This window comes from Spodoptera frugiperda, chromosome 12 (assembly GCF_023101765.2).
Source record: "Spodoptera frugiperda isolate SF20-4 chromosome 12, AGI-APGP_CSIRO_Sfru_2.0, whole genome shotgun sequence".
Taxonomy (NCBI): domain Eukaryota; kingdom Metazoa; phylum Arthropoda; class Insecta; order Lepidoptera; family Noctuidae; genus Spodoptera; species Spodoptera frugiperda.
The window spans coordinates 4,707,490-4,722,174 of NC_064223.1; the positions used below are offsets into that span (position 1 = coordinate 4,707,490).

Below are 14,685 nucleotides of genomic sequence, written 5' to 3' on the forward strand. Positions count from 1 at the left end.
ATATGTCGCTAAGCCTCAAAGCATTAAAAATATATTTGTAAGAACTTTCATACGTACAAAATGAGATCTTGGCTTCCCGAGTTCCATGAATAGCTCTGGTTGCTGACATACCTAACTCAAAAATATTGTATAATACTTTACGCAAAACAATAAATAATTGAATTTAACATAAGAGAAGTATTTATTTTTATAACTTCCATCCATAAAACATTCATCAAATATAAAATGTTCTCTGGCGCATTTTGCGCTAGTGTCACATTAGCATCAAAACATGGTCAAAAACTAATTAACTCAGGAAAGAAGAGTTATTAACAAAAATCTAAGATTTAGGAGCTCCAATATTTTTTTCTCTACATAAAAAGTGTCTCAGCTGGTTTTAGCCAATCCAAAAAGAATGAATGCAAAAATATGTATCAACTTCATAATTTAAGTTGATAATTTTGCATTATCTGTGGTTTTAGAAGAGTTAGGTTATAATTATCAGAAACTCAGTAGGTATCTGAAGTAAAGTTTTAAAAATATTGTCATTCAAGAAACATGTACGTTTCTGTATACACCGTACTGTTTTGACAAGCGCAAAGAGACTGTGATTCCCCTTATAAATTCTCATTGGAGTGTGACAATGGCAGAAAATGAAATTCTTAGATGTGGATGGTTGACAAAAGACCCATTATACATAAAATATCACGATGAAGAGTGGGGCAAACCACAATATAATAACGACGCTTTGTTTGAAATGTTGTGTTTAGAAGGCCAACAAGCAGGGCTCTCGTGGTTAACGATATTGAAGAAGAGGGAAAACTATAGAAAGATATTTTTTAACTTTGATCCTCACAAAATATCAAAGTTAACGGAAAAGGATGTGAAATTAATTTTGAATGAATCTGGAGTTGTAAGGCATAAAGGAAAAATAGATTCAATAATAAACAATGCCAAATGTTACTTGCAAATGAAAAACGAAGGTGAAGATTTTTCCAATTTTATTTGGAGTTTTGTCAATAAAAAACCCATTATCAATACTTGGAAACACCACAAAGACATCCCTCCCGAAACACCAGAATCTACAGCCTTATCTAAAGCTTTGAAAAAAAGGGGTTTTAAGTTTGTGGGCTCCAAAATATGTTACGCATTCATGCAAGCATGTGGTCTTGTCAATGATCATGTTTTAAACTGTATGTGTTACAATATATATAAATAAAAACCCTATCTCAGATACATAGAATTCTCGTAAGCCCTTTGTTGTAAATATAAATAAGTTTGTACGTTTATAAAAATAATACTAATTGCATTTTGTAGTTTTTTTTAGTAAGGTGAGTATAACTACCTAGTGAATAGCTAATTTTGTTATTGCGCTTTTGCACTTCAGTTTTTAGTTATATTGAATAGTACTTTAGTAGTTATCCATATATTTATTTAAAATACTTTAAAATTATATTTTTAACATTACTTATAAAATATAAAAAAAAAATATTTAAAAATTAGTAATATTATTCTAAGGACGAGAATACTGTCCTCCTTTTCAATCGATTTCCTGACATGATACAAAACATATCGATCGTTTCTACACAAAATCGCGATAGGGCATCCATTTAGATAAAAAACAGTAAAAACACCAGGGGTAGGACAATTCCTTAGAATGACAGATTTAGGGTCTTTATTTGTGAAATGCGCCATCTCTTATCTCCATCCAAAACAACTAGTTGATTTGTACACTCACAGATGGCGACACAATCAAAAAGAAATAGTTTATTACAAAAAAATACATAGAATATCTATTTAAATATCTAAATTATTTACATAATTGAACTCGTATCGTATTATATTTTTAAATTTTGTGTAGCTTTTAAGCTGAGTAATAATTACTATAGCAACACAGAGAATTGATCTCCATATTGATTATCAAGTGGCAAATTGTCAATTCAAAAATATGGCGGCTGCTCCTTGCGTTTGCGCTTGTTTGTAGTTTTGTTATATTTTTGTACCGTTCTTCGTGAAATTAATCCTCTGATCCGCGTTGAGTTGAGTCCTCTCCTCCGCAGTGAAGTGTACGTATTTCTCGAAGTTTTTGTGCGAGTTGAGCTTTTAGTTCCTCCACCATACCTGTGCAATCGTATTTTGCGACGAACGCTGTGTTTGTGCTGTTTCTTTGCGATATAGACGCTCGTGATTTGTTTTCATCATGCCTAAACGTTGTGCATTAGGATGTTCTAATAGTAAGTATAGTCATCATATATATATTCTACCATTATCTTTTTCTTCTTCATAGATTTCCAAGAAGAGTCTAGTTGAAGTACCTACTTACATGCTGGTTCTTAGTGCAATCCGGCGTCATTTCAAGTTAATCAAGTGCCGTAGGTGTATAAATTTGAACAATATAACCTGTAGCCTAGTAACCTTAAATTGACAGTATCTGAAAGGCTAATAACATATTACCAAATATTCAAGATCGTATAATAAAAAAAATGCTTTTCCGAAAGTACCGGATTCCGTAAGAACTATGAATTGGAAATATGTTCATTATTTTGCTCTTTTACGACTATTTTGTACCTTTATTTCGATTTAAACTCTTACGCTTGGAAAAATACTAAAGTCCCCGTATACCGACCGACTGCCGACAGATGTACGTGATACCGACTCCTCAGGAACCTATCTGGCAGTAGAGTAGAAATTCGTAAAACAACAATCTTTCAAAAACTTTTCACGCATTGTTTTTGGATTCGATACTGAAATTACGATAATGAATTTTAAAATTTAACATAACATTACGTCTTTTAACACTCGCCTCGGAGAGGTAAGCAGAGAACATACAATGTAACGCCTACTTTTCAACCTACCGTGTTGGTAGATATTTAATTTTTTAATTAAGTTTCCTAGTACGATTTACCTACATCATGTCGATCTTAATTTATTATGCCTAATAAAGAAATTGTTCGTATTACCTACTGTTTAATGCGATCATGGTCATTAAGTACTTATGTACCTATAATTAAGATACGTCATTGGGTATATTCGTAACTAAATTTTTGTATGTACCTACTTTATATTATATACTATGTATCGTACATACGGTAGGTACTTATTTTATTTACTTTACTTCTTGTAGGTTGTAGGTAGGTACAATAAACCTCCGAAGTTATTTTCGGAACATTATGTGTCGTAGGTATTACGCACAAGTACTATACCTATTACCAACGTTTTTGTCGTTCATCCCGATGACTTACCGATGATGTGCTTATCATGTAATTTAAAAAAAACACCTAAACCTATATTTCCTTAGTTAGTCGGAACAAGGGACAGGGAAACAAATCGTATCCAGACTACGACCAAACCTGTATTTAATAAAACGTCTTTACCGAAATTTATACCATTTTTTTTTTAGTTACTTTCTACTCTACTATTACTTATTAAGTTGTAACAATATCGTATTCATGAAATTCTTCGAAATAAACATTAAATATAAAGGTTTACTTCTAGCAAGAATTTGTGAAGGAATCGCAAATAAATCGGAAATATGTCAATTTGAAACGTAAATTACAAAGAATCCATTATAGTTAGCATAGGTCGGATACCGGCAGGGTTGGAAAAAAACATGTTTGTTTTATAAAGAAAAAAACATCATGTTTTAATTGAAAAACAAAAAAATCATGTTTTTTTATTAATGCTTCACTGCTGTTCTAAACATGTTTAACATGTTTTAATCTTGTTTTAAACACGTAAATATGTATAAAATGAAAAAAAAGGCTGGAATTTCTATAAAGTTCCGTCAAAGCGGGTCTTTCTTCCGCCCTGTTATCATATTTTTTTCCCAAATAACACACCACACATACACGCACTGTAATAGTTAATTAATAACGCCGAACAAAAACAATTACGTAAAAAAAATACGTGTCCACCACATTACACATGCAAAACATGAATTGATCGATTTCGTTTGGCTTTCGTTCTATCTAACTGAACAAAAGCGAACCGGGAAATCCCCGCGTTTTATGAACATTCATTCACCGCATTCCCGCTTGTCAGTCAGGGGAATCCCATCTAGTAATATCCATGTTGCCAACTCTTTAGTAAAAAAATATACCATTAGGTTTTTAGTTTCTTGAGTGTAAAAGTATAAAGAGTATTTTTTTATGTGTTTTCAACACGTTTAAAACACTGATTAAAACACTACAAAAGTATGTTGAAAACACATAAAAAAAATCTCTTTATACTTTTACACTCAAGAAATTAAAAACCTAATGGTATATTTTTTTACTAAAGAGTTGGCAACATGGATATTACTAGATAGGATTCCCCTGACTGACAAGCGGGAATGCGGTGAATGAATGTTCATAAAACGCGGGGATTTCCCGGTTCGCTTTTGGTGGACACGTATTTTTTCAACCGACTTCAAAAAAAGGAGGAGGTTTCTCAATTCGACCGTATATATACTTTTTTTACGTAATTTTGTTCGGCGTTATTAATTAACTATTACAGTGCGTGTATGTGTGCTGTATTATTTGGGAAAAAAATATGATAACAGGGCGGAAGAAAGACCCGCTTTGGCGGAACTTTATAGAAATTCCAGCTTTTTTATTCATTTTATACATATTTACGTGTTTAAAACAAGATTAAAACATGTTTAAAACAAGTCAATTAAAACAGCAGTGAAGCATTAATAAAAAACATTTTTTTTTCAACAAAGTCAAAGTCAAAGTCAAAGCATTTATTTCAATTAATCCTGAATTAGGCACTTTTGAAACGTCAAATTGAATTGTCCGTCAGTCTGTCTGTCAGTGAAGCTAGGCGCTCGTTCCAAAGTGTAGCTTCGAATGGAGAAGAACGAGCAAGAAACTCCATCGTTACTCTTTTCAAAAAATGTTTTTACCCAACCCTGCTGAATACCGGTCTATTATCTAAGGATAGCTTTAAGAATAAGAAACTAATCACAAAACACTCCCAAACCATCTCACGTTACAGAAAATTAGTGTCATTCATAAACCTTAAAATTCCGTTTACCGACCAATTTGGTCGGTATTCGGTACGTCGTTATTTTGTAGGGTTCCTTATTCCGTCCAACATTAATTTATCGATAAATCTATAAAACCATGGAATTTCTGTATGCATATTGAAATTATAAGGACTCAATGAACCAATACTTCACATAAAGTAAATACTTTCCTAGTTTACCCGAGTGTTCATCGCAAAAATCGAGATCTTTTATTTCACTGATTTATGTTTTTTTCGCATTCAATTTTACGCAAACTGCTCCTTTTTTAGATTTTGTGGGATAATTGGAATAGGGATAACTGCACAAAACCCAAATTTAGACTGAAGGTGTATGACGAATTAATGTATTGATTAAGGCTTGTTTCAAGACTTTCGCGCGATAAATACACAAGTTAGCGTAAAAAAACTAAAATGGACGGATCGAGGAGGTCGGTCGGTAACCGGTGCCTTTGTGTTATTATGCATGGTAGCTTTACTGTCTGCAAATAATCATGTATACTGCTAATGTGATTATTTGAAAAATAAGTAATTATTCTCTTTTTTTTATCTTTTTCTTTGGTACCTATGCTACAACATATTGTGTTTTCTTTCTGTAATGTCAAATCTTTCTTTACCAATGGTGAATCTAAAGCCAGTACATATTAATAAACATCACTCAAAACTCAAGTGTTACTTAAAACTTGTTTTAACCAATCAAATGGCTTGAATCTAGTTTTAAGTAATGCTTGAGTTTTAAGTGACGTTTATTAATATGGGCCTAAGTTCTCATGTAATATTTCTTCCATCTTTACTAAAAGTTGTTTACACCAGATCGCGTGCGCCAATGACTTCTCCCGCCTTGGGCGAGGCGAGAGGGAGTGTCAGACTCTTACTGACTAAAAACCACCCCGTTCCTTCTCCTGCCTTTCGAACCGGAGCCCCGGTAAACCCGCTAGGTAGTCCGCAGCTCCGGATCAGGCATCAGCCCTGCTGGGCCCCATCTGTGGTGGTCTGATGGCTCTTTGAGGCGCGCGCGGAACGCGACGCACGGGTCTGGTTCTGTTCGGGCGGTGAGCTACCCTTGCTCGCCGTCCGCAGGCCCGCACTTACGGTGGCCGGAGATCATCCCGCGATCCCCTACGCCCGGAGTGTCTCTCGCGACGGCTGGGACGTGAGGAGGTTTGTTCTCTCACGCGCCCCGCCTCCTCCTTAGCTAGCATGACTGCTTCGCAGAAGGAGGAGACGGCATCCCAGTCCCTCTCGCTCCGCACCATGGCCTGAACCAGTGCCGGGCGCGAGAGGTCGCCGTCGCCGACCACATCCCTGACGGTGCTTGGGGGTTCCAATTTCTTGTTAAGCAAGGATTTACTTAAAAGTAGTGTTAATATCACATGGTGATAGAAAAAAATTGAGTGTAAGTCTAACTTGACTGCTTGTTTATATTATTAGTAGTGTTATAATTGGCTGAGATGTAAGTATTGTTAACTTTAACATGAATTTTTTTTTTCAGAGAACATCTCCTACCATCAATTTCCACATCCAGAAAGGAATCCTGACCGTTTCAAGGCTTGGGTTCATATAGCAGGTGGGAAGTTAGATAGTCCTACTGATTATGAACTGTATAGAAAGAAGGTCATCTGTGATATCCATTTTACAGACAGGGACAGGAACCGTAATAACCGGTTAAATTTTCTAGCTGTGCCATCACTTCACCTTCCTGGTAAGATTTACATATAATTTTTAAATTAAGTCATTATAACTTAATTACTGGGCTTTTTATTATAACTTATTAAATTGAAGTTAATATTTTGCTAATATTGCGCTCAGGCAGGATTAGGCGCACAATGCCACATTCGCAAAATGATTTCGCAAAATGCCACTTTCGCATAATGGCAAAAATATTTATTCAATTCATTCATTCATTTTGGATTTTTTTAGGGTGTATTTTGAGAATGTGTCATTTTGATAATGTAGCATTTTGCGAATGTGGCATTTTGCTAATGTGGCAATCTGCGAAAGTGGCATTGTGCGCCTAAACCATTAGGCAAAACTATGATGTTTTACCCAACAACACTTACTGTAGTTTACTTGGCTATGGTTAGTATTGTTTGATTTTTATATTTATTAGTGTTTATATATATGTATATACTTCTGTCACCGTCTTCGCTCCCATGAAAGAATTTTTTAAGTTGTTCAAGTAGTTTTAAGAATTATTGTGATAAATTGTAACAAGCAAACAAAAATGAAATAATTCATAAGTTTTTATTTGTTTTTACAGTAAATAATATTATTATTCTCTTATTTTCCAGGCAAGTGTGATGAAGCTGGTACTTCAGAAAAAGTTTTCCTTGTACCTGAACCTGTGATTGAGGAAAGCATCCTTGCTGCACTAAAACCGACACAGGCTGGTATGTACAAATTACATAATTTATAAAATAATAAGCAATATAAATTTTGCCACTACTCGCTTCAGTCAGCAATTTCGCCCATATCAAAGAAAATAATTAGTCATGTTACTCAGTAAAAATATAGCTTTGAGAATTTTGGAGATAAGTTGTAACACAAAACAAACAAAAATCAAACATTTCCTTTTTATTTATAACCCAGTTTGCTTTTTTTTTTAATAATAAAAAAATATATTTATGTCCAACTTAAAATTAAAAATTCTCTGACATAATTTACAAGTTTTTATTTATTTTTTAAATAATTAATTATTCTCTTATTTTTCAGGCAAGTCTGATGAAGCTGGTATTTCAGAAAAAGATTTTCTTGTACCTGAACCTGTGATTGAGAGAAGCAGCCTTACTACACTAAAACTGACATTGGCAGGTATGTACAGGTTACATATTATATATATGGATTCTAATTAGCAGAGAAAACTATTAAACATCACTTTTCGGTCTTTTGGCTAAGATTAAAGTATTAAAGGGCTATTAAAGAAAGTCAAAATAAATTTTGGTATATAAATGTATAACAAAATTTATTTCATTTTATTTATTTATTGGGTTTAGTACTCTTGGGTTCGGGTCCAAGGGTACTAAACCTTTATTGTTATAACAAATAACTTTTGAACGATGATGACCTTTTGGAAATGCTGACGGCATCTAGGTCCCATGATACTAAACGTTACTCAAGTTTGAAACTAGTTTTAAGTATTTTTTTTTTATTATTATCTGACATATCACGTGATGGTAAGCAATTGCGGCCCTCATGGACTCTTGAAACACCAAAAGCGTTACAAGTGCGTTCCCGGCTTTTTGGGAGTTAGGAATTTAAAGGTTGTTGTTCGGGAATCGGGGATGGGGAAGATTGGGAAAGGGGGAATTGGGCCTCCGGTAATATCCGGTAATGCTGGAGTTTTGAGTAACGTTTATTAATAAGGGCCTAGGTCAACATGCCCAAAAGGTCGTCATAATTAATTTTGGGCCTACTCTAATAAAATGTAATGAATGTAGTAGAATCTAAATGGTCAATAACTGTATTGAACCCAATCAATACTAACTGTATTAATTCACCATTTGGGTTGTAGTAAAACACACTTTCAATGATAAATAAAATCTTCCTATGTTTATCCGTGCTCGGCAATATACTTAAACATATACTCTTATTTTTCAGGCGAGTCGGATGATGTTGGTCTTTCAGAGAAAATTACACTTTTACCTGAATCCAAACATGAAAGAAGCAACCCTGCTGTATCAGAATCTATATTGACAGGTATGTTAATTATAATTATTTTAATATTGTTTATTACACATGTTTTTGGTAAATATATATGTTGTAGCGCGCCTCCTAATTTTATTACAAATTGTCTATGGCAAGGGCCACAGAGCAAATATAATTGTAAGTTGGTAGACTTGTGCGCGGTTGGCACACCTGCCGCGTTTTCAACCAATCAGCGTTTCCCGCTCTTAAAACGAAGCGACGCCATTTTCGACGCGCCGTGTATGCCCGCTTGCCCTACTCCCACCAGACCGACGGGAATATTGTAACACACAACATCTCTGTAATAATTTGTATAACGTAAACTATTTCACAACATCGTCACGCCTTTAATTAGGCAGAGGTGTATGGCACGTAATGCCATTGTGTACACCCACATTTCACAATTTATGTTGTAACATGTAATAGGTGGTGAGCCTATTATTCATCATCATCTATTTCAATAAAAGTTAATTTCAACTCTACAATGTATAATTCAGGTATTCTATACAAAACCTAGGCAGTGACGAGAAAGGAGGTAATGTAATTTTAGAGCACCCCGACATGGACAGGTTAGGGTTATTATTTTTTAACTTTATACATTGCCTAGGTATTGTATAGAATACCGGATTATACACATTACCTGTAATATAATATATATAAAAACAACTACATATCAATATTTCTAATAATTTTTTTTTCACATTACAGATGACTCTGCCAGAATCATAATTTCAGAACACAATTATTGCCAGCTGCAGAAGAAGGCAATAAATAAAAACAAAAGTAAGTTATTATTTAGATTGTTTAGGGGAATTGGTGACAGAGTGCACTTTTTCTAAAGACCAACCCGATCCCATTAATAAAAAAAAAAAAAAACAAAAAAACCGATTCCGTCAAGATTAGCAAGAGCAGACTGGTAGGAGGCCTTTGCGCAGGAGTTGGACAGGATAGGCTAACAAAAAAATAATATTTTATTTTTTAAAGTTAATAACAAACAAATCTATTAATACATACAGCATACAAATACTATTTCGCTTAGTTTGAGACTAATGAAATTGTGTTTCTTTAAACAGGTAATCATCAGCAGCAAGAGGTGCCATCATTCTGGATAAATCAGCTTAAAACAACAAGACGAAAAATTAAAATTTTGCAATCTAACTTGATGAGATCTCAGAAGAGAAACCAAAATCTTAAATCCAGAATAGCCAGTGCGGAGAAAATGTCTGCTGACGATTTATTTAAAAAACTGTCCTGCAAAATGACAACAGCAGCAAAAATTTTCACCAAAATGCAATACAGCCAGACAAGAAAGAAGCCTTCTGGGCGCAGATTCACGCTTGAAGAAAAAGTGCTCTCACTTTCTCTATATAAGAAGAGTCCGAGAAGTTACCCTCTGTTAGCAAAATTTTTCACATTGCCATCAACAAAATCTTTGAAGAGACTTTTAACAAAAATAGAAGTGGAGCCAGGGCTTAATAAATGTATATTTTTAAAAATAAAAAATACTGTCAAGGATTTAAGCCCAGAAGTAGGGATTGCAATCCGGTATCAAGATCCGGCCGGATTTCACCGGATTGATGCTAATCCGGCCGGATCCGGACGGATCCGGCCGGATTTTAAAGTTACTTAGGGCCTAGTATTTAGTGGTTTTTAGTTTTGATAATAATGTATAAAAGAAAATAAAATACGTATTTATGGAAAATAAAATCACTTTTAATTATTTTTTCGGTATTAATTGTAATTTTTGGGTCTATTTGTACTAAATCAAATTATGAAACTATTTTTAATAATAAAGTAATCAGTCTGACTCTCACTTATTGATGTACCCATTTATGTAAGTATCTGAAAGTACTTAAGTAATAATAATACTATTAAACTCTTATTAATAATCTACACAGTTATATAACAAAACAGTCTTTTAAATTTGTACTTATAAAATCAACAACTTCAGTTCATAATCCTAAGAAACAAAACAAGAAGCATTTATTTTTTGCAATGCAAAATTCAAATGAAAATTATTTTGTGCCTGAAAAAACGATCTAAGAAAACAAATAGTGTTTATTGTACTGTCTCCTAGTCTGCTTCTGATGGCACTACAAATATAACCTGCGGCAGAAAAGGCCCTTTCTGCCTCAACACTGGTTGGCCAAATCGCCATCAAGTAACTGTAGATCAGCGAAATGTGTTTTCCTTTTACTCCTACTTCATACGCAGTCATTTCTTTTTTAAGTATTTTCTCATAATCTGTTTCTTTTTCGATCGCGTTCGCGTATTTTTTGCTTTACCGGATCCGCCACCGGATCCGGCGCCGACTCGCCGGATCCGGTAGGTCCAAAAACACGCCGGATCCGCCGGATTACCGGATCCGCCGGACCGGATTGCAATCCCTACCCAGAAGACAGATTGTGCAGCCTTATATTCGACGAAATGTCGATTTCTCCACAAATCCATTACAATGCTGCAAAAGATCTACTTAGGGGGTTCACAATTAATGGTGAAAAAATAGCAGACCATGTATTAGTCTTCATGGTTAAGGGACTCAGAAAAAAATTTAAACAACCCATCGCCTATTATTTTACCAACGCCTTAAATAAGGCACAATTAAAAGAAATATTAAAAAAAGTTGTTTCATATGTACGAAGTACAGGTTTAAAAGTTGTGTGCACTGTGTGCGATCAAAGCACAGTCAATGTTAGTGTAATCAATGAGTTGATAGAAGACACAAGAAAAAAATATTTAAGAGAACAAAAACAATGGGAAAATGAAATAATTGAAATAGGGAAGACAAAATTAATCCCTATATTTGATGTTCCGCATTTAATAAAAGGAATGAGAAATAATCTGCTCACCAAAGATTTGAAATATTTTGATTTTGAAGAGGAGAGTGAAAAAATTGTTAAATGGGACTATTACAAGTTAACGTATGAAGCAGACAAATCCTATGGAGAGTTAAAATGCCTGCTAAAAATCACAGACGAGCACATTTATGTTGAAAAAATGAGAAAAATGAAAGTGAAACCAGCAGCCCAAATTTTTAGCCACACAATGGCTGCGACTGCGGGACATCTTGTGGCAAGAGGAGAAATTCCAGCAGAATGCCAAAATCTGGTAAAATTTACCAAATTAATAGATAATCTTTTTGATTCCCTAAATTCCAATACATTCCATGTACCTGATGGTAAAATTTATAAAGGTTGTGTACGAAGAAATAGTTTGCACCATGATTTATGGAAGAATGCTATAAAAGTTTTAAATACAGTAAAATTTGTTAAAAAAATTAAGGATAATAACAAAATCCGTTTAATTGAAACAAAAGCAATACCATCTATTAAAAACTTAATACGCACAATTGAGGGAATACAACAAATATGGATATTATTGTCTCAAACATATTCATTTGATGCTATGCTAACTCGTAATTTTAACCAGGACCCACTAGAGAATTTCTTCGGGAATATCAGAAGTTATGGGGCGAGGAATACGGCACCAGACACAGTGGCATTCGAAGGGGCCTTTAAGTCCCTATTAATAAATAATTTTAACTCGCCCCATTCTCTGCACGCAAACTGCGAAAAAGACGAAGATAATTGCTTACAAAACCTAGATTTTTTTTTAAAAGAAAATTCGGTTTTGGCGCCGTCGACTTCTGATATTCCCAGCCCAATTGATGAGGAGGAGCCACAATTTTCTGAAAGCACAGATGATGAAATTGTGGTACCTTTTATTAATTTAAATACGTCTGTAAATGATGTTGGTCAGGGCAATTATGTGTGTGGGTGGGTCCTGAACAGATGTATTAAAAATGTTTGCAAAAGCTGCAAAGACTGTAAAAAAAATATGTATGGCGACCCTGAGAGCACATCAAATGAATATATAAGGGCCAAAGAGTACAAAAAAAATAAACAATCTTTAATATATCCATCAAAAGCCATGGAAAAATGTTTTATTCAAATTCAAAATTTAGTCACAGATATTTTGAAGAAAGATGTACCTAAAAAAGGATTAAAACATAAAATTAAAATGTTTACCGACATATTTGTGGATTATCCCTTCAATTGTGATAAACATAAAATAATGTTAAAAAAATATTTTGAAAATACAGTCATTCATGTACTTGTATACAGTTGGTGCCGTTCAATTAACCGTATTTTGTCTGGCAAAATAACGTATCATGGTGAGGACGAAATAAAAACAGCGGCACAAGCTTATAAAAATAAACACAGACATGGAATAAATAAATAATATAATAATAATTCTTTATTCAGACTAATCATATGTGCATAATTTTGTTAGTAACAAATCATCTTAATCTATGTTAGTTGTGTTTACACAGAAATACATTAATAGAAAATAAATAAGATTGAATGTCATAATTAAATTAAATTGGGTTATTTAAAATAAAATATTGGATGTATTAAATAGTCTTACATAAAAATTAAATTGTATTCAACAGAATAATAATAATAATATTGAAATAATACATGTACAGTACAAAATAATTGTCTCTGATTATTACAAAACAATCAAAATCAATTACTTCCTAAAATCCCGTACCATTGTCAAAATTTACAATTCAATGTTAAATAATGTAAGTTTTAACTACATAAATAAATTGTAAAATAAAATGTGTTTTTGTTTTTGTATCCACTCACTTACTGAAAGTTATGCTTAGATTGCAGCTTCTTACTATTTTACTGTATTTAAGTTGATAAGATTTTAGTTAACTTGACTTCTCTCAACTTTATCAACTTAAATTCAAGTAAAATAGTAAGAAGCTGAAGTCCAAGCGCCATTAGTACGTGTCTATAGCTATAGGCGCTATATCTATACATATCGTAAGTTTGTGGATGACGATAATAGATGGCGCTGTTTTTCAGATCAATTGACATTAGCGGTCTTCAAAAAATTCCGCGAGCGGGCTCTCTATACCTATATATATATTATATTACTCTATGAAAAACACTCAGTATTTTTTTACATTTGCATATTTTTGTATAACTGTAACTTAAATTTAACGTGGATAAAAACTACTTAACAATTTTAAGGCCATTTAAATAATTATTTTACCTAAAAAATTCTGTATGAAAACCCTTATCGCGCCTAGTTATAGATATACATCAAACCATTTTTCGGTATATACATTCTGTGGTTGATTTTGTGACGCGTTGCGAAATCATCCTTTTTCGTATGATTGCCACTTTGCTTTACCTTCTAATCCATCTCAGACGCGCCGGCTACACGTTAATAAAAGTCGTAATGGCGGAACAACGTGAAAGAACTTTCCTCATGATTAAACCTGATGGTGTCCAACGTGGACTTGTTGGCACCATTATCGAACGGTTTGAGAAGAAAGGATTCAAGTTAGTCGGCCTCAAATTCATGTGGCCCTCAGAAGAGTTGCTGCAGAAACACTACAGCGATTTGTCGTCCAAGCCCTTCTTCCCTGGTCTAGTGAAATACATGAGCTCCGGACCCGTAGTTCCCATGGTGTGGGAAGGCTTGAACGCCGTGAAGACCGGCCGTCAGATGCTTGGAGCTACAAACCCAGCTGACTCTCTACCCGGCACTATTCGTGGCGATCTCTGCATTGAAGTTGGCCGCAACATCATCCACGGATCCGACAGTGTCGAATCTGCTAAAAAGGAAATCGCTCTCTGGTTTGGAGATAAAGAAGTCGTGGGATGGACACCGGCTGCCGAAAACTGGGTTTATGAATAAATTATAGCATAATATTCCATTTATAAGTGTTATAACCTTTTACCACGTGTAATAGGTTCGTAAATGCTTTTAAGTTTATACAGTGATATAATATTAAAAAACTCCTAAACCTCATACTCTTTTTTATTTATCATTATTACCTTGTGTCATAAATCGTTATTCTAGGTACCTACTTATCTATTTGCTAACCTTGAAAGTTTTAAAACTTATGTTCAGTTTGCACGCATAACTCCATCATACTTGTTCTAAAAACATGCTGAACCTGTGTAAACAACAATGTAACGTACCTATTTTGCTAGA

At 34.0% G+C, this 14,685-nt stretch overlaps 3 protein-coding genes across 3 annotated transcripts; all 3 read left to right on the forward strand.

Moving 5' to 3' along the window:
• The first annotated feature begins 465 nt into the window (after positions 1–465).
• LOC118262639 (DNA-3-methyladenine glycosylase 1-like) lies at positions 466–1,288 on the forward strand. The gene has a single exon (XM_050697172.1). The coding sequence runs from the start codon at positions 623–625 to the stop codon at positions 1,196–1,198; it is 576 nt and encodes a 191-aa protein (XP_050553129.1). The 5' UTR covers positions 466–622; the 3' UTR covers positions 1,199–1,288.
• A 454-nt stretch (positions 1,289–1,742) lies between these two features.
• Positions 1,743–11,064, forward strand: LOC126911263 (uncharacterized). The gene is made up of 7 exons (XM_050697300.1): positions 1,743–2,213; positions 6,476–6,685; positions 7,275–7,373; positions 7,696–7,794; positions 8,581–8,679; positions 9,376–9,450; positions 9,741–11,064. Exons 1-7 carry the CDS (start codon positions 2,180–2,182, stop codon positions 10,295–10,297), a joined length of 1,173 nt encoding a protein of 390 aa, XP_050553257.1. The 5' UTR covers positions 1,743–2,179; the 3' UTR covers positions 10,298–11,064.
• A 2,781-nt stretch (positions 11,065–13,845) lies between these two features.
• LOC118262857 (nucleoside diphosphate kinase) lies at positions 13,846–14,499 on the forward strand. Its single transcript, XM_035574487.2, has one exon. The coding sequence runs from the start codon at positions 13,855–13,857 to the stop codon at positions 14,383–14,385; it is 531 nt and encodes a 176-aa protein (XP_035430380.1). The 5' UTR covers positions 13,846–13,854; the 3' UTR covers positions 14,386–14,499.
• Positions 14,500–14,685: the final 186 nt, after the last annotated feature.